At 41.9% G+C, this 24,809-nt stretch overlaps 1 protein-coding gene across 2 annotated transcripts; it reads right to left on the bottom strand.

Moving 5' to 3' along the window:
* Window positions 1-228: 228 nt before the first annotated feature.
* On the bottom strand, window positions 229-16,141 carry PARD6B (par-6 family cell polarity regulator beta). 2 transcript variants are annotated; one of them, XM_052683875.1, is made up of 3 exons: window positions 15,912-16,141; window positions 11,740-11,962; window positions 229-4,638 (listed from the first exon to the last, which is right to left on the bottom strand). In XM_052683875.1, the coding sequence occupies exons 1-3, from the start codon at window positions 15,975-15,977 to the stop codon at window positions 3,815-3,817; spliced, it is 1,113 nt and encodes a 370-aa protein (XP_052539835.1). In that variant the 5' UTR covers window positions 15,978-16,141; the 3' UTR covers window positions 229-3,814. The 2 variants fall into 2 exon arrangements, with proteins under 2 accessions (XP_052539835.1, XP_052539836.1); XM_052683876.1 differs by lacking the exon at window positions 15,912-16,141 and adding an exon at window positions 15,611-15,726.
* Window positions 16,142-24,809: the final 8,668 nt, after the last annotated feature.

Raw genomic sequence — 24,809 nt, 5'->3', positions numbered from 1 at the left:
CCATAGGAATCATAGCATGAGCACATCACAGGTCAGTCAGCAGCACCGAAGGACAAGTAAAGATTTGCTTCAGAGAAAGGAGAAGAAGCAAACATTAAGCTAACGTGAAAATAGCCCACAGGTGCCCAAGAGGAAACAGAAACCCATCTACAGTCACACTTCAGAATCAGCAAACATTGCATTCTTCCTCATTTTTACATGTCTAAAAGTAATTAAGAAAAAAAACCATTTTATTTCTATATCCATTTATTCCAGTCTGTAAAAATATAAGACTAATATACAGCTACAGCTAGCTAGATTCATAAAATCAATCTTCATTCAGTGAGCTAACAATGTACATTATACATTGAAGTTGTAAGAAAAATACTGATATTTGACATTTTAAACAAGTTCATTGATGTAAAAATCACATTTCAAGTAGAATTTAATTAGAAAATACATAATATTCACAAAAATACACATGTTAAAGACAGGTTGTGAGAACATTGCCCTAAATTTAATTCAGCTGTGGAAAAACATATGATTCACAGTTAGGCTTGACTTACCCAGTACCAGAGCAGAACTTCAAAGTAAATGCATCTTAATTCTACGAAGAATTTGCTTGTTTCCCAGTAAGGTGCACTTATCTCCCATCTGCAGTGAAGGACTCCCCCATGCAGGTATACAATACATAACACTACTCAAGAGAACTTCAGAACTTCAGATTTCTGCTCCATTTTTAAGTAATTTGGATATTTATAAATTAGTTTATAAAATCTGGGTTGAAAATACAGTTTACATATACAGGATACTTAATACACAAAGATTACATTAATAGCAGCTTGATTTTGTCAATCATGCGTAGCAACCTCACTATCACTTCTGAATTTCTTTTAGCTAAAGATAAAAATCTGTATGAAACAGTCAAGCCTTTAAGCACTTTCTTCCGAGGAGAAAATTATAAAGATGTTAAAAATTTAGGAGGTAGTAAATGAAAGGCAAACGATATCAGCATATTTTAAAAACCCTACACTGAGCCTTAGTACCATTTATTTATAAAGTTTAGCCATTCATAATCAACCACTGATCATCCTGAAGTAATAATTTAAAAACAGTTGATAATTAAGAGTGTATACATTAGTAAGATGTGGAAGAACTTTAGAAACTTCATGGTCACTGCAGCATTTAGCAATTACATGCAGTGCAGCCCGTCCCTGTAACCATAAATACAACTAAAATCAGTTTTCAGTCTGTATATTTAGTGTTTTGTTTTAACCAAATCCCAAATGCACAGTTTTGCTGTGTGTGTAATCAAGTTCCTGTAAAACAGAACATCACTCATCAAGTGTATTCTCTCACATATTCAGATCAATTAGATTACAGAATTGCAGAAAAGGTCCTACGGGGTGAATTCCCATGCAATTTATAGTGGGACCCCAGTTAGTGCCTACAAATCCTTCGTACCAGCACACACATCCAATATATCCATGCGTCTGTTAAAGTACAAATTGGGTAACACAGAGTTTGGCAGCACTCTAACTTTGGGCGTTTGTACTTCAGCAATAAGTTACCGTGTAACATTCTGTAATTAGCATTCTCAGAACCAACCCTCCTGCCTAACTTAATAGCTCATCATGCACCCATGCTGCAAAATGCCAGTGCACCACAGCAGACCCACAGCGCACGTCCTCCGGATGAGAGCATCACACCTGCATTCAGTATGCCACCACTTCATCTTCTGTGTCTGTGGACCTCATTCTTTTCTCATCCAAGTGCCTTGACTCTTTTAATTATTCACAATATATTCAAGTAAACAAAAGGCACAGAAGTGCAAACTAGCATAATAGATGACAGTCACCATCAGCTGATGACTTTATACAGGAAGGAAAGTCTTTAATAAAGGAAGAACATACTTTAAAGTAAACAATCTTCCTTTAGTAAAGGAAGTGTAGAGCAGCAGTCAGAAAAGGTGTTATTGAAGCTTACATATTGCAGTGAAGATTTTCCTCTAAGTAGATATAGTTGCTTCATATAATTAGCAAAAATAAGTAAAATGCTTCAAAGCCCAGGAGATTTGAACTCCAATGTTAAGATTATTAATTTCAAATTCAAACGCATTAAAATTTAATGCCACTAATAACTGAAGCAATTTTGTTTATTCTACACTCTTAGCCTCTGATACACTAACCCTAACCCTTGTGCAGATGCCTTAACACCAAACTTCTAGATAGCCCCTATTAGTGAAGTTACGAGAGGTAGATGTTTCCCCAGAGTAGACTGGGGGAAAAAAAAAAAGTTTGTTTCCTTTCCTGTTTGTTCCATCTCTCCCCACAGGGCAGAAGAGGCTTCCAAGAATCTGGAAGCACAGTACAGAACTGGTCACATCCTATTGCTTTCTTACAGGTTGAGTCAGACTGCTGGATCCCTGTTGAGAAGCTCCATTCACCTTCCTCCCAACTTTATTAATTCCCATCTAACTTTCCTGCAAGGAGTAACATTCCCAAAATAGAGTCAGGTGGGGAACAGAGTGCCAGGTGGTAAAACAGAAGATCCTAAGAAGGAGGAAGTGCTACAAGCCTTTCCCTGCCATTCTCCTAGGAAATTTGCTTGCTTGTGCTTTTGCAGTATCAGCACTTGTCATCTGTATTTTGCTTTATACATACAGCTCTATAATATTTAAGACAGCCAGCCAGTGGTGCACAGGAAGATCAGCATTTACAGTTTAATTCATTGGAATGAATCATGTTAATATCATACTGCTCAAACAAATTCTATTGAAATCTCATCCTGATTTCAAACTGTTTTCTAAGTACAGGGATTTAAGTCAGTCTAAGCTGCTTTAAATGTGTAGGTGTGAAGAAAGTAATTTTTCACATCATTTAGACTCATAACAACAAGCTTCTCTAGCAGAAATCATTACAGCTTCTGCTAGGACTGCTTTTTGTTTTCTAAAACATGGATTATGTAATGTTACTTCCATAGCATTAAGTTTACATTTGATTTCTTTACTATTCACTGAGATTAGCAACTAAATTTGATGATGTCCTAAACATTGCAAACTAAAATGAGAAGAGGTCTGAGATACAGAAGTGTTAAAAATTTCACATTTGGGTTTAAAAATCATAGTGTAATTGAAAGTAAATGAACCTCATGATATAAGGCAAATTAAAAACAATATAGATGCATGACTAACGAGCCTGTGGTTACATACCCACGACAGGACAGTCAGCCTCAGAAGGCCCTATCTAACGGAGGATAATCCGCTGACCTCACATACTGCTGTTGCTCAATGACTCAGGAACCTCATCAACCAGGAGTGCCTCTCTCCCAGCCCATCTCCTGCTTACTTTTGTTTTCTCATACGCAGAGCCACACAGACAGCTCTATCAGCAAAACAGCAGTCCAGAAGAGGAACTGACTGAGTAAAGCATCTCCATGGTATATAAGCAGCACTTCAGTTGAACGTGAAACCACAGCACATTAGATAATCAACCTCAGACACTAATGGAAATTCAATTCCATAGAACCAATAGTATTTGCACAAAAAAACCAAAAGTACTGTTAAGAGAAAGCTCACAGCAATCTCTTAGCTATCCTTCACCTTCAATTTAAATTTTAGTCAGTTACCAACTATTTTTTTTAATGTTTGTGAAGTATTTACATGGAAGTGCAGAGTCAGTCCACTAACATCATTGTGAATGTCTTATATTTACTATCTCTTCCTCCTTTTAAGCAAATTGCAGTGCACAGTAGATGGAGAGGTATAAAACATCATATATTATGCCAAATCAAGTGTACAGCATCCTTGCTCAGTACAGAGTACACCGATGTAATTTCATAGTGTTATTATTGTTCCGTCTTCTTCTAATGACTTGTGATCTGGGTTCTGTACTTCATATTCCATGCTAATGTTGCATGCTGAGTGATTCAAGCTCACCTCACTGGAAGGAAGGAAGCCATTTTGTGTTGGCTCATGGAGCAGGTCAATCTGCGTCAATGATTCCAGGCTGGTAGGTGCAGCTTTAGGAATTTGCTGTGGCTCACCGCTATCTTCAATGATGATGTCCTCCTCGTCGCTCTCTTCTTCTCCTTGCAAGAAATTTGCTAAAATATTTGGCGTGCTGCTTGGAAGACTAGACTCAGTAGACTGACCAGAGCTGCCAGAATTCCGACTGTTCCTCACAACATTATTTCTCTGGTTTGCTGGTCTGACTGTAATGATCAGGTTACGGCTGTTTGCAATCATCATGTCTGTAACTTGATCAAGGCTTTTTCCTGAAACTTCTATGCCATTCACCTCCAGTACTTCATCATTGACAGCCAGTAAGCCTGTGCTTTGAGCCAGACCCCCAGGGACAAGCCTGGATATGAAAATCCCTGGAACTTTTTCTAATCCATGTGGCGTCACTCTGACACTAGAGCCATCCCGTATATAGAATCCAAGGGGTTTGTCAGTTCCATACTTGTAAAGTCGTACCCTGCGATGGGTTTCTGGAAGAATATCTACATCTATAATAGAAGACACTGGTCTGAAGTCTTGTGGCATGCTAATGACAACGTGTGGTTTCCTCTTGTGATTATCTGGACGTAACACATTTGTTAAGACGTTTTTCTTCCTTGTCATAGTATCGGTACCAAAGGCACTGTAGTCTGCATCTTCTGTAAGACATAGCACACTGATGATTAGGTCACTTTATATGTAGGCCACATAGCACCGCTTTCATGTTTTAGGTTAGCAGAATGAACAATCTAGTCTAGAAAGTTTCTTGTTTGCTACAGTAGAAACATTCTATACTTGAGACAAGAGCTCTGATGCTATGCAATTTATCAAGGCTTGCAAGGTTACCAAAGGAAAGAACAGTTCAAAAAAAATTAAAGCAAGTTAACAGAGCAAAGGAAAAGAACCAGCTGCATGAGAAAGGTCAGAAATGGAAAGGACGAGCACATTCCTAGAAACATCTTAATTTTATTCAGAGTAACTCCATTTGTTAGTTTTCTCTCCTTAAGTTTCAGATCATTGGAAAAGAAAGAATGAAAAAGGGAAAGCAGCCAGAGTACCCATTATTGCCCAGTTCCTGGAACCAATCCAAGTGACCTGGATTCAAACTCCAGAAACATTATTGCATTCTGCACTCTTCTCCCCACCCCCATGCAATGTAGGTAAAACAACTGTGGAACAGAAACAAAGAGACGTTGCACACACACACACACACACACACTTCTGGCAACATCATATGTACCAGCAATGCTGCAGTTGCCACTGTTTGATAGGAAAGTGCACAAATGACTTTATAAAAAAAGAGGAATCTGAGCCATACAAATATTACTGATGGAAATAACTTCAGCAGAAGTAACTCTTTTTTGTCCAAAAAACCACCCATTTTCCAAAGGAAGCTTCCATTTTAAGAATACTCTAACTCCAAAAATGTTGAACCGAGTTTGAAAGGGTCTTTCAATCAGCTGTTCTTCAGCAGGAAAGACTAACTGAAATTATTAGATCTAGCATCAAGCAAGGAGGCTTTAGAAAAAGAATAAGATCTGTTCATCAAATGTCTTAGAGAGTCAAGTCAGGTTCTGACAAAAGGTGGCTTGATTTAAAAAACACTCAAGATAAAAGTCACCTCCCCAAACAAAGCATGTAACAAATGGACTTTACTGCAGAACACTTCTGCAAATGCAACCTTAACACTTTGTGTAAAATCTATTTTGAGATATCTCACTGGAGATCAGCCATTAATAATCCTGCACTCCATAGCTGAGAACTAACACGCTGAGTTCTCAGACAACACGAAGCAGTTCTTTTAATCTTTTTATTAAATTTATCAAAGTACGAGTAGATGCTTTGCTTTTATCTACTGACAAACCAAACCAGTTTCAAGCTAAATACATGGTCACTGTGTTGTGAGGATTTCTGTAATTCAATGAGTTGTAGAATCACAAGGTTGGAAACGACCTATGAGATCATCTAGTCCAACTGTCTCCTCATCACCATTGTCACCACCAGCACTAAACCACATCACGCAGCACGTCATCCAGGCGCCTCTTGAACACTGCCAAGGGCAGCGACTCCACCACCTCCCTGGGCAGCCATTCCAGTGCCTGACCACCATCTGAGAGAAAAAGTTCTTCCTCATGTGCAACCCAAACCTCCTCTGGTACAACTTGTGGGCATTTCCCTGGGTTCTGTTCGTTGCCTGGGAGAAGAGGCCAAACCCCTCCTCATCATCACAACCCCCTTCAGGAAGTTGTGAAGTGCAGTGAGGTCTCCCCTGATCCTCCTCTTCTCCACACTAAACAGTCCCAGCTCCCTCAGCCGCTCCTCATAAAACTTGTGCTCCAGACCCCTCACCATTTCGTTGCCCTTCTCTGGACACGTTCCAGGGCCTCAGTGTCTTTCTTGTAGTGAGGAGCCCAAAACTGAACACAGCACTCGAGGTGCGGCCTCACCAGAGCTGAGTACAGGGGATGCTCACCTCCCTGCTCCTGCTGGCCACCCTGTTTCTAATGCAGGCCAGGATGCCGTTGGCCCTCTTGGCCACCTGGGCACACTGTCGGCTCATGTTCAGCCGAGCACCAACCAACACCCCCAGGTCCCTTTCCTCTTCACAGTCATCCAACCACTCATCCCCAAGCCTGTAGCGCTGCATGGGGTTGTTGTGGCCAAAGTGCAGAACCCGACACTTGGCCTTGTTGAACCTCAATAATAATAGTTTAATAGATGATAATTGTATAATAGTAATAGTAATAACAATAGTTGTAATAGTTTCACTTGTTTTTTTTTTTTAATTTGGAACTACCACTGCTTATGGAACAAGGGCAACTGTGAAATAAATTAGACAGAAGGGTTTTGCTTTACACGCCTTCACATTTAAATACAGAGTAATCCATAATGGAAGCAAGGAAGCAATAGTACAGACTTTAATACAAAAACCAGATAACAGTGACCTGAATATTAGAATCCAATGAGAATGCTAATGAGTGCAAAGTTTATTTTTTACATCATGAGTTTTCCCTTTCCCTACCAGCAGCTGGCATGGAACTCAGTTATCTCTCAAAAACTTCAGTGCGGTTCGTGCCCAAGTACTATGGATTTTTAATACTCTAGAACTCTGATTTTAAGGCAGCAGAATCAGTGAAAAACACTCAAAGACCAGAGCAATATTGCATGGACAAGACATGTCCTTAAGTCACTTTACCTTGTTCCAAAAACTTCCATTTTGGTTTGCATTTACAAGACAGGTTTCTGGGCGTTTAATATAACACTGCTCCAAAATATATATATTTTTGGGGGTGGAAGTTTCCCATAAAGCTAGATACCAAGTTGAATGTATTTTGACTAATTCCATGTTATTCAGACCTTCAGCCATATATTCATATATTCAGAGTAAGCTCTCCTTAAGAAAAAAAAGGGGAGGATTGTAGACACAAAACAGTCTGGCCTGAAGTGCAGAATGCTGATGGAAGCAGTTGTACACAGGTACTAACTTACACCAGAACAAGTGAAGCACTGGGTTTCCACTGGGGTTTAGTGCAGGAAGTGGTTTGGAAATTGTACACAGGAAAACTGTATCAAAACAGGTAGGTATTCATCTTCTTATTAGCCCTGTTCTGTTCATATGAAGTATTGCAACGTTAAGGGTATTCAGTTTTGGTGGATTTCCTCCATGAATCTCAAGTCCACAAATTTAGATTCTTGTCAAAGATTCAAATGCAGTATGCAGTAATTTTTACATCTGATATGATAGAATGTATGTCGTATCTGAGCTCCCAGCTGCCTCCAGCTGGCCAGTAAAACAACTCCTTCACAGAAGGCCCTAGCACAGTCCCTCTCCTGCTACAGCCATGTCTTCCGTGCCGGATGGTAGACCTGGAACGCACCAGTCATACAAACAGGCGTTTAATACATCCCAGAAGAATTACTGGATCTCACAGATGGTCTCACTTAGTTTCTGTGCTCCTTACCCAATAGTTTGCTCTAAAACTTGTCACACAGCTTCTCGCAGCTTTCTTCACTAGCCAGGAACACACAAAAGTAACCATCAGCCAAAGTGGCCTACCACTTCTGTCCAAACCAAATTTCTCATACTGGTGAAACATGAAGAGTAGTAGCAGAAGGACTAGCTTTGAAAGAAATACATGAATTCATCAGTGTGGACTAACAGAGAATCAGAAGTGCTTTTTAAACAAACTAACAGAAGAATATTTACTGGAATAGATATGACCTTCAGAAGTCTTTTGCAAAACAAATACCATTAGAATTATTAACACTGAGCTGGCACTTCTGCTTTTGGAAATACATTTCAAGTCACATGATACTCCAATCAAAGAGTACCAAAATTACAAGTTACAAGTCAAAACATCTAAGCAGAGGCTTTGATTTTTGTACCACAGCTAGTCTTAAAAGCCTAACTATGCAGAACTAGTACAAACCTTATGAAATACAGTTGAAGTTGCATAATCTGTGGGGGAAAAAACAACAATGAAAGGTCAATGAAGAAAACTCATCTCTCCATATCTCATCCAAACAGCGTGACTGTTTAGAAAGTTTGTTCAGCAGTGGAGAAGTTAAAGCAATACTCTCGAGTACAAAGGCATCTTTGTTCTGGCACCTTGCTAATCAGATTAAAGCTACAGAGAAAGATATTTTGGCATAAAGCCAAAGGGCAAGGTATTAACTCCAGATAACGTTAAGGAGAATGGCTGCATAGCATTGAAGTGATTTGTTTCTTAGCAGTTTCAAACCCAAGGTGGCACCAATCTGTACGTACTTATGCAGCAAATTTTAAACTGCCTGCAAGTGTCAAATCTGGTTTCAATTCAATATTGTTCAAGACATTCACAGTGTTTTCCTGATCTACTGGCAACCAGTGTAATTCACAAAGAGTAATTTAACAATTGCACAAACACCAAATCATGATTATATTGGAATAAGAATGCAACTTACCATTTTCAAATAAGGCCCAATAAATCATCTCTCTTAACTAGGCCCACGTTATAACAAGCTCGTATTTCTCTTAGAAAGAAGACACAGACAGAAGGAATCTTCTCCAGAAAGTTGTCTTTAAAAATTTGTTTTTCATGGAAAAAGAAAAAGTCCACCTCAAGAAATAGGAGTGAATTAAGAATCTACTTTTCATTCTATAAAGCCACGTGCCAGGCATGATGTGTAAGAATAGGAAATTACAATATAAACTCTAAGTGATTTTCATGGGTGCTAAATTGAAATCACCATCTAACTTCTTGTACCCAAAAACAAACCCCCCACACCAAATTGCCCTTCAGTGTCTGTGGGAACCGTCTCCCCCTCCATGTTCATATTCACAGTAAGAGTTTTCTCACAGACAGAGCGACTCCCGTACATCTGGATGTAATCATGATACAGCAGTTCAGCATTTAAGTTCCAGATGTCAGCAGTACCTGTTAATCTCTTGATCTCCAAGATGAAATTCCAACAGGCAACTTTTCTACAAACTGATAGCCATAACTTGTGCTATGAGCAAGTTCTAATTTAGACTTAATGCTGAAACAAGTGTTACAGAAGTACTAGTTGTAGTTGGAAAAACCTGAGAGGAGGAATACTTCCATTTCATTAAAGGATATCCAGGTTTCTTACCCCATCAAGCAGTAACCGTAAGTCTTTTGGATGCACAACTTCCCAATTTCCATAAATTAAGAATCAAAAGCAAACACAAAACAGAAGCATGCTTACTCTGACATGCCAAAATTCCTTAAGTTAGACCTGCATCATCACCACCGTCACTTACTGCTGACATTACGAAAGAATACTGCTGCTCTCCTTTCAACCACCTTAAAGCCTTCCTTGGATACAGGGTCAGAATTATTTACACTTGATTTTATTGTAGTTCATTCATATCTTACACCAGCTTTCAAAAATCTTTAGATCAGCAAAAGAACATAATAAAGTTTTCTCTTTTAAAACAATACAAACTCCATCCTTTGTGCTGCCATTCCAAGTCAGCAATAACTTTTTGCCAAAGATCTTAAGTTCCCAACTATTATTGTTGGGTAAACAAGGAAAGAAAGTTTTGTTTTATAAGAATTTCAAAAAGATTTTTTCAGCAAAATATTCAGGCAATTCAGTAGAGTTTAGGGAAGCCACAACAAACCTTACAGGAAGAAAGTTAACTTGAATTATTTATCATTAATTATAGTTTCATAGCAGAACCTAGATGCCAATCTAGGTTCCTTATTAGCTAAAACTCCACAGCCAGAAGGCTATATAGTTCCATTTGACAGGGACTATTTTCTACACAGCTTTTTCTGACAATCACTTCTTGGCATTAGAAACTTAACTGGGTTAATCTTATTTCTGGGTGTGCATTACTATCAGTTCCATTCTCAATTCCTTGCGCCAGAAACATAAAAGTAATCCATCCTACTTTCCGAAAGTATGAAGAACAAAGATTATAGATGTAACTCTAGTAACAATTAGCGTTAAGAATTTAACACCAGTAACAATTTAAAAACCATATGGTGTTAAATGTAACCCAATAATCCTAGTCTGACAAAGTGGCTTATCTGTCCCCGTCATATGGCTACTGTAGGAGATTAAATGGAATCATAGACCTTTTCCGCATTGACATTGTTAACACTGCTCGTGTTCATCTCCTTGGCAATTCAGAAATGAAAGCATACAGGCCTTACCACACTAAACTCCACACAAACAAAACAAATGCATTGTCACAAACAGCAGCTGGCAAGAAGCCAGTTTTTGCATATTGTTTTTGTGTCAGATCGTTTGTTGTGGACTTTATTACTTTGGAGTGAGAATGTCAATAAAAGCTTCCGGTATAAAGCCCAAGTATTTCCTAGAGAAAATAAGCCTGTTGATAAGCAACAACTAGAAAAAGCACACATCTTCACAAAATAGCTGAGCAATAGTGCGTTACTTAAAGATCACTTCACTGTTTGTCAATATAGGAATTGCACACTTGAATTCATATACACATACACCCCTGTATTTATGTAAGTAGAAAATCAGCAAGTTTAGAAGTTAGGTTTTCTTTGTTCTCTGAATTAAAACAGTCTCAAGTCACATCACCAGGACCCCACACTCCCCATCCTCCCATCCCCTTCAGATCTTTACACTGTATATGTTCTTCCAGTCAAGAACACACACAACTTCAAAACTGAATTCTGCTTCACAAATGAAGGCAAATACTAGAAAAAGACAACAGAACTTGGACCTAGAATACATGCTATTTTTAAAAGCCATCTGACAAAAAAATCAGCATTCACACTTGAAGCTCGCAGATTGTAACCAATGTCATTTTGAAAGCTCCACATTGTTTTTATCAGGAAAGTATTACAGAAGCAGCGTATTAAAAGTTAGTCTCTATACTGACATGTAATTCTTTATGCAGAAGGATTCCTTTCCACCATGCAACAGCTTTTTCCCTTATCCAATCAAAACAGGAATTTTAATTGAAATTCGTCCAACGTGTACAGACCATAAAACCCTAGAAATCCTGGGTTCTAAGTTCATTTTCATTGGAATGAAATCAGAAAGAAACATTTGCTATAGATTTAACTTGATTTTATCTAACCAAATGAATACAACAAAAAGCATGAAATATAAACAGGCTGCCTGAGGAAACTCTTGCAAGAGAGACGTGAATAAGTCTGACTGTGTACAGTTGTGGAATTCAACACAATGAAATAGGGCATTCACTCCATTCATCATATCGAGTAAACAGCGTAACCATAAAACAACTTATTACCCACATCAAGCACGCTTACCTTTTCTCTGAATGAAAATCCTGAGTAGGGGATTGGCGGTGGAAACTGCTTTATGATAGTTGTCATCATTATTTATAGGCAGCAGATCTCCATGAACATCTGTATATCCCACTAGAACATCAACGTTGGGTATCTTGTGCACATGCTGCAGTAATCCATAGAACTCCTCAAACTTCCCAGGTTTGGACCTCTCCAAAGAAAACCGCCGAAATTCTGCTCCAAACTACAACAAAATATATCTTTATTAACGTGGAAACCTAACATACAACTCAAGCACAAAAATGTTCCAGATATTTTACAATTAAGAGTGCACTAAGAACTACAAACAGCAATAGGGTGACAAATAAGTGCCAGAATAATTGCAGATTCTCAGACACTTATGAGGTAAGCCATGCTCTGGGTAAGAGAACCGACGCTGGCAGCTCAAGATCAGGAAGGAGTGCGACCAGCTCCTTTTGGCACATGACTTCCTGCAATCTTTCAAACAAGTTTCAGAGCGGTTTAGAATGGCACGTATACATTAACATACAGCTGTGGTTAACATATGCAAGATAGTACTCTACGTTCCTAGTTGTTCTGAACAGAAGTGAAAAGCCACCTCGACCCAATGGACATGAAGAATAGCCAGTGGCTTTCAGTACAAACTAAAAGCTCTCATCAGATGCTCTTGTATCAATTCTGCCTTTCTGGAAGAAGGAAATAAAAGGGAGCAGCCAGCTGCTCCACAAGAGCATTCGGAAGATTTGCCTCTGCCATCAATAAATGAATCGTGATTGCACAGCCATTTAAAATCTAGCTGTATTCAAGGCTTAAAACAGACAAGGTTGAGAAGATATGAAATCCCCACACATTTAATCATCGTGTCATACTTTCAGACAAAGCATTTGCACTTAGAGCGATCACACAAAAAACACAAAATAAAGGCCTAAGAAACAATCCAGCTCCCCATTCCACTCACACATCACTGCTTTAAATCACCTGTAACTTTTTAACAACTAATACTGACAATGCTTAAGTGGTAGCTGATGAAAGACTAAACTGAGCACAAATTAAGTAGTAAATGCTTGGTATAGAATGGACAGGCAAATTCTGGCAAGCATAACTGGTCAGATTACGGTGTTCTGGGACTTGTCTGTGCTGGACAGAACAAGGAGTATTAGATAACAATTCCTCCAAACACTGCATCAGGCACACACAACATGGAAACAAGGATGCTAAAAGGAATGAAGAGATAATAACGACCAGGTTACTGAAAGATTCCAGCTTGTAAAAGAATTAGAAGAGTGATAAGCTACTCACTAAATATAAAACAGACAGTTGGTGGCATTTTTGTCAATTCTGCCACTGATTGACAATGAACATCACTTTGAACTATTTCTTTATCTAGCATAATCTTAAGCAGAAAACAAGGGCAAGCAGAATGAAATACTGCCAGGAAGTTTAAGTCTCAGTATCACATACTCAGGTAAGTGTTACACACAACAGATGGAAAGGTGCAAATTACCAGGCCTCAGAACAACCCTTACCTCACCACTGATTAAAAGTTTTAGAGAATAAAGGCTTTAGAATTCTCACATACCAAGGCATGAAAATAAGGAGACAAAGACCCTACTGTTAGCACACTAACACCATGCAGACTCGAAAGGCACAGCAGAACAGCCTACACCCTATAACACCTCATCTTCAAAGTTCTCAATGGAATTCTCTGCAGGTATTCTAGAAATGTTCTGATTTTAGTAATTTTAAGTCAGAAGAGATGATTCATATATGCTTACAAAGCTAACAACAGCCTGCAGGAGGAGCTTCTCACACGTCAGGAGCAGCGTGCTGAAGTGTGATGTCAGCGACGGAAGGTGACTCCCATTCCTGCTGAACCTTGCTTCAGCTATTTCACGTATGAGCTACAGAAATTCTCCAAGCACTGTATCAATCTTCAGTTGTTTGGTTTTGAAAGACAACGTGGTTTGAACAATTAAGCAACAACGGGATTTAAAAGAACAGCACCAACAATCTTACTCCCAACTTGAAGCAAACATTGTGCAATTGCAGTAAGGATACAAATGGTCTGATTTTCAAGCATGTGGTGTTAATTTTTTTCTCCCCATGATTTCCACAGGTGTTATTCTCTAACAAAGCTTGCCACATGCTCAGTGCTACTATAAAGCTGATACGGTAGAAAAGCTACACAAATTCATGGTCTATTTTAATCTCATGTGATGTTTTCATTTGGTATCAAATGCTGCACCACATTCCACACCACACTAACAAAAGCTGGCAACTTTAATGAAGTACAAAAATGCAAAATCAGAAGTCTCATCTGGAAAAACACATCACAAGCTATGGCAACATACAAGGAAGTCACCAGATATACCCACGTAAGACTTGCTTATGAGAAGCATCTTTATGTCCTGTCTAACACTGCATGCTGCTGCTACACTATTAATCTTCAGTAACAATAACAGAACATAAGCTCTAGCAACTGTATCTGTCTTACCAGTGTATTACATTTCACTCTGTACCCAAAAAAATAAAAAATAAAAACAAAATACTATTCCCTGTCATAATGGGCTGTGCAGGTATGGTTTTGTCTGTCAGGGCATGATTACTGATTTGGGCTACCTAAATACAGCACTGTACCCTGATGACAAGCCTTCAAAACTTACAGCACTACACAGGAACACTCCCCTCTACCTCCACACAGCTTCTCTCTCTTTTTCAGAGCTTCTTCTCTTCATAGAAGGAAGATGACTCCTCTGCTACATTAAATCTAGATACTTTAAAATAATGCATTAGCAACAAGTAGTTCAGCCTCAAAATCTTCATAATTCACTCTTAAGAGACAGTCACAATTCATGAGAACTTCTCTGTAGAATGCCAAAAGGAAGCATCACACAGCTGATCCCTCACTATACTTCTAATCAGGCACAGCACACTACAGGGGAGGTTTGGACTGAGACAGAAAGTACTGTTTATAAACACATTATTCTGATTGCTTTCAATCCTACAAGGGCATAGATTAAAAAAAATACTTCAGTAACTACAGTCACAGCTATACTTAACTAGCATTTGGAATCATGGCAGCCAAGTATTCCTGAGCATTCTGACTTTGCCATATGACAGTTAAGTTAGAAACACTTAGAAATAATAATAATAAGTATCATCCATGCAAGTTCCAAAAGCTAACCACATATTTTCTAGTAGAAGCTTTAGCACTCGTCACGCTAGTGTTTAAAAAAGGGAAAAAAGGGGATCACAAGGATCCCCAGCTCCTGGCTGCCTCACCTACCCTGCAAATGGATGCTTGGATTGCCGGAAGCAACAGAGCACAAGCAGCACACAGACTGTAGAGGACTGTAGAGTAGCTTAGAAAAAAAGAGAGGCACAAAAGTATATATATATATATTTTTTAAAATCAATGAAAGAAAACATATTCATATAGAGACATGCTTGTAGTTTGCCTAGATGATGGAAAAGGATTTTAACACATTTCTTTAGCAGCTTGACACCAGTTAAGATTTCACATCGAATGTATTTTGAAATTTACAATTGTAAACACAATTAACTGCAAAAGGACAAGCTAACGAAATAGTACGACCATAAGCCAAATCAAAAGCAAGATATGTTTCAGAACCCTGAAGTTCTCTGCCAGTAAGACTACGGCCAACCAGGAGAAAACAAGCGACAGCAACGGATGCAGAAATACCCGCGGGCTGCACGGAGCCTCGGGCGCTCAGCAGGGCGCGGAACGGAGGGAAGCGCGACGCGATGGGGAGCGAGCGAGGACCGGGGTCCACCGCAAACGGCAACGGCGGGAGCCTGCTCCGCCACAGCGAAAGGAAGGAGGACAGCAACGCGCAGCCGTTAAGCTCACCGTGTTTCCTTCCCAGAGTAGGTGAGGAACGCGCTTCGGAGCACAAAAACGAGCAGAACGCATCTTTAGACTCAGACGACCCCAAAGCTTCAACCGCCATCCCCTCCCGCCACACAGAAAGGCCCTGCTCCGCACCGCTCCTCCGCCCCTGCAGGCCGCGCCGCCACCCGACAGGTGTGTGTGAGTGTGACTGCGTGCGCGCGTCCGTGTGTGAGTCAGCAGCGGCTCCCGGCCCCCGTCACTCCACCGCGATCGGGAGCCCCCGCAGGGCCGCGCCGGCCGCCCGGGCCCTCGCACCCACCTTGCTCTTCACCTCCATGGTGCCGAGGCCCCGGCTGCCCGTGGCCCCGCGGTGAGGCCGGCTCATGCCGCCGGAGGCCCGGTGTTTCCTCTCTTCCCTCCACCCCGGGCGCCCGCGGACAGAAGAGTGGGATCCTCGCGACCCGAAGCCGGCCAGCCGACTGCCCCGGCAACCGCGGCCGCTCCGCCGACTGCGGCCGCCGCGACGCCTCCGCCCTCACGAAGGGGGCGGGGCCACGGCGCCTCCTGGCACCTGCCGCCCCGCCAGCCCGGCGGCCACCCGCGGGAGGGCGGGCTCAGCGCGCGGCTCCTGCACCGCGCATGCGCTGCCCGGCGGGGCCGCGCACCTGCCGCTCCCGAGCATGCGCGGTGGCCGCAGGCCGACGGGGCCGCGCACCTGCGGCGTTCGGCGGGATTCCAAGATGGAGGGCGGCGCCCCGCTGAGGGGGAGGAGGTGGAGGGGCCGCAACGCTATGAGGAAGTACGGCGTTTTTTTTTTTTTCTTTCCGTAGCGCGCAGGTGCCTCGGCAACCTTTGCTCTGGAACGGGCGGGTCTGATGTGCAAACACAGCGTTGTGGCGGACGGAGCCCGGCTCTCCGCCTGCCCTGCTGGGCTGCGCGCCTCACGGGCCGGGCGGTCAGGCCCCGTGTGCGATGTGCGGGCTGTGTCCGTATCGGGCTGCAGGCTCGACTTCTTCTTCCTTTCTGGATGTTCTTGCAAAGTCCATCCTGTCCGTGGAATTGTTGGTGCACTTTTCAGTTTTAACCACCTTTAATAATCTGGTAATGCACCTGATGGCTTCTCTGTGGCCTTGTTTACTGGCGTTATGCTGAGATAGAACTACTATTTTTGTGTAAATGTCCACCTAGTGACCTTGGCAGAAGTATCGGCAAACCTTAACGCGGAGACCGTGGTGCGCTTTAAAATCTGAAGAAAAAGGACTTTTCATTTAGGGAGTTTTATAGGTGTACGCAGAAAGAAAGTGTGTGGGCTGACCTGTTTAAGTCTACAACCCTTTGAAACGTGTTGCTTCCTAACGTGTGAGCCTGATAGAGGAGATGGTGGTGTGTGCCGCCCTGAGGGAGCCTCGCAACTCCATGAGGTGAGGCGCTGAGCACCCGGTTGGGCATTAAGTCTCAGCCGGGAATCCGTAGGTAGAAATCCCTCTTGAATAGCTTTTAAGGCAGTGCCGTTTTGTGCAGTTGATGTCACTGCTGTCATGCCAAAGGCGAAGAAATTGCAGGTATCTCTCAAGCCAAGACAAGTTGTAATTAGTACAGAGGATATTGCTAAGTTTAGTTTGCTGTCAGACCGCCTCTAGGCTAATTTGTATCTTCCTATCCTTCTACCCAGTGTGTCTTGTTCTGTGCTGCAAAACAATGCGTGCAGAATTCAGCCCGTAAATTTAGGTAAAATCTGTGATTTTGTTGTAAGTAGAAGGCAATGGGTTACAGCTGTGTGAGCAAGACCTGGATAAAACCTGCCACATTGTCACATTGTAATTACAAAATCAGAAAATGTTTGGACTACTTTCCATTTTTGTTTTCTATGGCATGCTTTGCTTAAGGAGCTGTAGGAAAGCACAATGCCTTTTCCAGTTTTTTAAAGCAGTTGATATGCCTTTTGCCTTGGAAGAACTTCCTGAAGATGATTTCTGCATATAGCTGATTTTACTGCTACAGATTTATGGAGTATCACCTAAGATAATGTTTTTTTTCTATCTTGCATTCCTAGAATGGTTGGAGTTCTGTGCAGTGGGTGTGGTAGCATACTTGAGGAGTCAGGGCAAATTCATTTCAAGTCTCTGGAACTGACCTAATAAAAAGTATTAATCACTGGCATGCTTTCATCACTAGGAGCTGACGTATGAGGAAGGAATGCAGTAAACAGCTTGATTTCAGATAAAGATGCAGTGAGAGGCCAGGAGTACAAGTTTACAGAGCTATTTTGGTCACAGATTCTACAGAACCTGTGATTTGATTGAGACTATTCATGGTACGTTCAGTTTCAGGTTCTGTGAAGCTGAAAGACAGGTTGGGTTTTGTAACCTCTGGGTTGCTGGGGATGTTTTGTGAGGACTTTTGTTCTGTTTCTTTTCATCGGAAAATGAGATCACAAAATCCGTCTCAGAGTACAGTGAGATTCTGCTGTAATGCTTCTTTCCTATCTGAAGATTTTCCAATTCTAAGTGGAATGGTATTCCATGCAGCTCTCCCTGGAGATGAAAGATTGCTTCCAAGAATAAAGAACAGAAAATACCTGCCAATACATATTGACTGCTACTGATGACCTGCAACATCTTTTATTGTATAACTTGAAGATTATGCAGTTTTTACATTTAACTAAAACTATTCTTTATTTGCATAAATCAGTGCTAGCTCAAAAGTGATCATCAGTTGGTGAAAGTAATTTGTTATTTTTACCATGGGAAGAGGAAAATTAAAAAGTAAAATAAAACTTTATTTAAAAATATTATATGTATAAAAAAAAGGGGATAATAAGGAAAGAAGGATAGTAAGGAACATCGTACCACAAATTCTGCCGTTCTTTTTACACACAGAGTTTGTTTTTACAGGCTGCTTCTCCTTTTCTGGCTAGATCTGATTCTGTGCTTTCTGCACAGGTATCCATTAGTGTGACCACTTCAAGTTCTGTTTTTGCTCACGTTGCTAGCTGAAGAACTAATGCTATTTCACCTGCTGAGGATAGATGGGATAGACAACGGGAGCTCCCATTCAGCTTCAGTCTTCTTTCTGCTTTTCATTCTTAATAAAAAATCTGACTTGAAACTTTAGTATCAGACTTTTAATAGAGGATCTGTTGCAAATAATTCTGTAAGTATGCCCTTCGCAGTCTATGGTCTGTAGAGTGTTTCTGTGACTTTTCTGTGGTTGAGGCTTCAGTTGTGGAAAAGTCTGACATTTTTTGAAAATACTTTCCTAGCAACCCACGAGTTAAATTAATTTGTACTCTCTGAGATTTCCAACTAAAATGATTAAAAAATTTTAAAGCTTTTTCCCCTCATTCATTTCACAATTCATTTCTATTTAATGACTCTGTGTTCCTTGGAAATTCTTCATTATTTAAACACATTAGCACTAATCAGCTGACATCTAACACTTGCATGTGTGTATGTATGGCTTAACAACCTAAAGACCAAAGTGGTTCAAAAGGAGTCATGCTGATGCTGGATCTGCAGAGCCCATTAGATAACACCTTTAGATAATTACGTTTAAAAAAGGTATTTTTTAAGCAACACTTATTTACATTTCCAGGGCTTATTGAGAATTCCTGATGAAAAATTAGGAAAAAATATGATGGATCAAAGGAAATTGCTTGGGAATTTCTTTTAAATTTCACATTAGTAGAGTTTGGAATTTTAGTTTTGTCTTGTTCTTAGAGAATTAGATAAAGGGCTCCGCTTAATAAACTTCTTGGAATAGAGACTTTACTTTGAGCTTTTCTTAGAAGATTCTTACTGCTGTTTGTGGATCCTCTGCCCGTAGCTATAGCCTGGAATAAATGATGCTGTCAGTTCTATCTGTGAGACAGTAGGAATGTAACTTTTTGCTACAAAGGAATGATTTTATACAGAAAGGCCTGCAATAGCTCTTAAAATTGCTTGGCACTACCCACAGTATGCTTGGCAGAGCAAGTTATTAGGCTTTGTCTGCTGTTGAAATCAATTTCTGACCGAACAAGGATGATATCTGAGCTACCATGGCTCCTGATATTTCCATCTTCTATCTGCTGAGCCCCTGTTGCTGAATGTCTTCCTTTGGCGCTGGGCTGGAGAGTGCTGCTTTGTGTCCTCACGTCCTGCAGGGTTTGCTGTTCAGCACTCTGCGCTGCTGCTCTGGGTGCTATTCTGTCTTCAGTCGGTAATAAATCCCTTTTGTAGGGAAGTCCCTTGCTGGTGCTGTCCCAGATGCTCCTGTAGGTTGGTTCATAGAATTGTTGAATCATCTGAATTGAAAAGGACCTTTGAAGCTGTAGGGACACCTACAGCTCAATCAGGTTGCTCAGAGCGTGGTCCAGCTTGGCCTTGAGCGTCTCTGGGGATGGAGCACCCACCCACATCTTTGTGTGCAGCCTCTTTCAGGATCTCGGCATGGAGCTGTTGCCGAGCTTCAGGCTCTTCTGGCTGCTTTCTGGTCCGCTCAGGACGAGTTTGCGCCCTCTGCGTGGAACCGGGGCCGAGTCAAAGGGCTTTGGCAGAGATGGTTGAAGAACTGAAGGCAGGATCTGTTATCTTTCAGCTGCTTGTCTGATTGTGAGAAAAAGTATTAATTTGGAAATGATATCTGCAGCCAATCGCAAGAAAGAATGACAGCACTTTGTAAAACAATTCATTATTATTTATTATGATTGAATTATTAGTTAACGACCGAGTCGTGCAGGGCTGCTCGGAGGGCGCGGGCTGTGCCGGCGATGCCCATCAGGGTGCGCGCGGGGCGCTGTGGCGCTGCCGCTCGGTGGCGCTGCCGCTCGGTGGCGCTGCCGCTCGGTGGCGCTGCCGCTCGGTGGCGCTGCCGCTCGGTGGCGCTGCCGCTCGGTGGCGCTGCCGCGCGCCGCGCTGCTCGTTGGTTCTCACGTTTACTCCCGGTGCGTTCTGTACGCTCGTAGCCTTGCCCGTGTTGGTAATTTGCACGGTTTACCTTGTAATGTTCTGATATTTCATAGATTTATGGCTGAAATCATAAACCGAGGTTAGCAACATTTTGGGAAAATATTAAACAATTGTATTAAGACGATTCATTGTACTGTTGGCTCGCTCTCCTGAGCATACTTTTTGCATCCACACAGGGACAAGTCAAACCCACCGTGCACCTACAGAGCCTACCCAGACAGACATTTATACAATAATATTGTAGAACCATCACTGATTATTAACCGAATAGAACTGATGCAGTGATAATAGGTGAAAACAGAAAAGAGCAAGCCAAGGGGAGGAAAAGCAGTTCAGTTCTTCCATATGTCACATCTGGAAATACTGAAGCTGGGTGAGTTCGGCCTCTGTCCACTGTTGCTTCAGAACTCTGCTTCTGTTAGCTATTTGGGCATTCCCTCCTGATCTGTAACACCATGCGCTAAAATATTCCAGTGCAGGCAGAGAGATGCACAAAGAAGCAGAAATATTGTGCTCAGAACTCTGGAGGCATATAATTACAGATTAGTTTTACTATAGCACACCCAGAGGAGATTTCACTAAATATCCTTCATATAGGGATGATGTCTAAACTTTGTTGCGTTATAGTAGCAAAAGTGCATACTGAGTATATTGATAGATGATCTATTTCTCTGCAAACTACTTCATGTTCATAAGCATCCAAGTAGCATTTTAAAATTAAAAGATACAAAATGAAAAGAAGATGGAGAGACAAGCAGTTAGCATGCATATTACTTGCACTAAGAGCAGTAAGGAAGTGGATTGCTTTGTCCAGGGCAGCATAACAGCTCTAGGAAGAAGACTAACTGCAGAGTTATTAGCTATTGCTAACATAAGCAGAGCTCTGGCTTACAGATGCCTTTGTTAGAAGTTGGTTTAGTCTGGATCTTCCTGAGTACTTCAGTCTGCTCAGGTTTCCTGTGCGTAGGTTCAGTTGGTTTAGAAACCAAACAAAAGTCACTTAAGCCAATGATGTTAATGATGTTATTCTGATTATTCCAGAACACTGATGGGACTGGGACAGTAAATATATACTTTTTCGATCATCTTGAATATGTCACTGTAGAATGATCTTTTTATGAGGGCTGCTCCAAAAGTAATGCCTCCTATGTTGTGATGTTGGCCCGTGATGTCAGAGGCGGGTGTTGGTGGTGTGGCAGTAGGGCTGAACCTGCCCACCAATGTCCCGTTACATCTTGTTGCTGTGTGACAGCTGGCAGCAGAGGGGCAGTCTGACAGAGTGGTGTCTGACATGGAAGTGCTTATGGAGCAAAGGGAGGAAACTGAATTCCCCTATGTGGAAAAAAAAGGCACCCATTGACATCCATCGACAACTGCTGGATGTTTATGGAGACCAACCAGTGGGTGCTGGCACAGTGAGGCTGTGGTGCTGCGTTTCTGCAGTGGTGACACTGACAGTGGTCACCTGCACTAGTGCAGCATGAAGGCTCCTGTTCATCGCTGGTGAAAATGCACAGCTAATGGTGATGACTACATTGAAAAATAGTGTTTTGTAGCTGAGAATTTGCTCTGTCAAACAGCAGTATTGTGCTCTTTGCATCTCTTAGAGTTTCCATGGAAATAAAGGAGGTATTACTAAGTCTCCTACTTACAGGCAAACTATGTATGATGCCTTAGGAGCTGTGATGAATGTTGAGTGGCTAATTGGTACTTGTGAAGTGTGTTGAGATCATCGGAGAAAATTGTACCAGTATTTTTTTTTATTTTTTTTTTTTGTCCCTTTAGGTCTGAGAGACATCTCAGTGTTTGTGTTTTAGTTTTTCTTTGTAAATATTATAATAGTGGCAACACTTCAGTATATTATATGCATGAGATTACTAAATGTATTTATGTTACAGGAAATTACCGAAGAATGTGAAATTAGCTTGTAACAATAGTTTTTAGTTTGTATCCATTGTCTCCAAGAGCATGTAAATTGTGACATTATAGAACTTGCTTTGAACCCTGCTGCATAGTTAGCTACACTAAACATCAGTACTCAATTTGGAAGTTCTGTAGCCAAGTGTTTTATTACAGTTTCATGGAAAAAGAGAATGTGAACAAAATGGTTGAGCAAGTAATGTGAAATGCAGTTAAATATAATCAAAACCAAGCATGAGCCACATAAACACACCAGATGAAGACAGAGCAAAGAAAGATCATAAAAAAATAAACTGAAATAAAAACAAGTAAGACCAATCCTCGTTTGAATTAAGTACGGATGTCTGTAGTGGAAACGTTTGTGTTAGCTGAGGGTTTGGTCTGTGAAGTTTGTTACAGGTTGAGAGGAAATGGCAGGAAAGGTTTCTTGTTCGGCAGTGGTTTTGTAGGGCTCCTGCAGAGATTTGGTGCTCTGACAACTGTCCTGCAAATCCAGTTACGTTGATTTAAAATAGTCCCAGCATGCTCCACCGTGCTGTGAGCTGGCGCTCTGAGGCGTGCGTCCGCACTCACACTGTTGCATTTCACAGCCCGTGTTTCAGGAGAGCAGTGGGAGATGATGTGGTACAGCTCTCAGTGCCTCTGGGGCTCGAGCACACATAGGCAGTGCTGCCTGTCTGGAGCCATTGGCAGCTGTGAGCAGAGGGGCTGGGCACACAGCTCGCTCCGAGTGAGACCACTGTGGTTGTGTTTGCCAAGGGAGTGCTTCTTCAAACAGTGTGATTATCGTAGAAGCCCATAATACCAGGAAAAAAACAAGAGATCAGTGAGTAGGGTTACAATTATTAGGAATGCAATGTGTTTGCATATCCACGTCCACGTATTTACATCCCCATGCAGTTTGTCTTGCTGGGAACAGTGCCTTTGATGTCATCTTTTTCCACCAAGCAAGCTCTTAGCTGATGAGATATGAAATTCACTGTTACTAGAACATCAGTGCTGGTCTTTGTAAGACATCTAAAACCCAAAGAAATTGAGTTGTGTGCTAATTCCATCAGCACATCTGTTTTTGTCTCCTATTGTTCTCACCTTCATGAGTATTAATCCTCTCATTCACCTTCTTAAAAACGTTTTCAGCTGTGTGAGATATCTTCTGTTTTCAAGACTTGCCTGTAAACAGTTTTATAAGGTATTGTAAAAGCATTTGCTTTGCTCTAAAGAGTTGTTTTGTGGTCACCTGGTGCTCTGAGATCATTAGTTTCTGTTTTATCCTCCCGATACAGGATGGAAAAGTCTCGTGTATGCCCTAGATATTGCTGAATGATCAGAAGGAAAGCAAACCCTATTAAGTAATGAAGTTCTCCTGAGAGCATGTCTAACATCTGTATGGCCAGTTCATTTTCTTCAGAGGCACTGCCTCGCTTGTTGTGCTGTGTCAGTCAGCTTGCTAACTCTATAGGGAAATGATGCTAAAAAACACGGGGGAGAATGGCAGATGGATGAGACACACCATAACCTCAGGTGCCATGCCCAAGGCAGGAACACGTTTGAGTTTGGTGTTTACAAAAGGCCTGGTGAGACATTGTTCAAAAGCAAAGAGGAGTGACTTGGGTGGACTCATATGGTGAGGCGAGGAACCTCAGAGGATCTCAGTGGTGCTGCTGCTTTCTACACCACCAATTCACATCTTTTTGCCAGGTTTATCTGGAAGGTGACCAGCAAGCCAGCAAGAGGGAGCTTGTCCTTGAGGAGCAGTGCCTGTCTGAGGAAGAGGCAGCAAGGTCAGTGGTGAGTACAGCGGGAAGGGTCAGAGGGGTTTGGTCAACAGGGATTCGAAAGAACATGTTGCACGTGTTTGGTAATAGGAAACCCGGGGGAGGATAGAATCATAGAATCTCCAAGGTTAGAAAAGACCCACTGGATCACCCAGACCAACCATGCTCCGATCACCAATATGGATAGAATGGGGAAAGGCAGTGGGAAGCTGAAAATTGGTGATTAGGGAAAGACAGATGAGGGTAATAGGAGGACACAGGCTCAGAGAGTAAGGAAGAGGAAGAGTGAGCAATGACTGGGAAAAATGAGAAGGGAGGAAATGTCTGAGAAGCGAAAGGGCGAGAAGGTCGGAGCCGGCCGAGCGCGGGCAGGGGCGGATGGCCGGCGTGCGGAGCCGGCCCGCAGCACGGCGCTGCGCGAAGCAGGGGGCGCTGCGGGTGCGCCCTGCTTAATAGCGGAGGGTCCGAGCCGGACCGCGAGCTCGGCATGTGCCGGAGCCTCGCCGCGCTTTCCCAGCCCCCCTGCCAGCATGAGGGGGATCGGAGGGAGGGAGGGAGGCAGCGAGCGGGACG

The sequence above is a fragment of the Tympanuchus pallidicinctus genome, unplaced genomic scaffold (genome assembly GCF_026119805.1).
Source record: "Tympanuchus pallidicinctus isolate F22 unplaced genomic scaffold, pur_lepc_1.0 scaffold20, whole genome shotgun sequence".
NCBI classification, from domain to species: domain Eukaryota; kingdom Metazoa; phylum Chordata; class Aves; order Galliformes; family Phasianidae; genus Tympanuchus; species Tympanuchus pallidicinctus.
This window is presented reverse-complemented; position numbering and strand designations above follow the sequence as displayed.

What these genes read in the sequence shown, in the direction of transcription:
- PARD6B (XM_052683875.1), bottom strand. Translation starts at nt 15,977, where the DNA reads ATGAGCCGGCCTCACCGCGGGGCCACGGGCAGCCGGGGCCTCGGCACC. An exon ending in CCATGGAGGTGAAGAGCAAG is followed by an intron (nt 11,963 to 15,911) that starts GTGGGTGCGAGG and finishes ATTTTGTTGTAG; the next exon opens with TTTGGAGCAGAATTTCGGCG. An exon ending in GATTTTCATTCAGAGAAAAG is followed by an intron (nt 4,639 to 11,739) that starts GTAAGCGTGCTT and finishes TATGTCTTACAG; the next exon opens with AAGATGCAGACTACAGTGCC.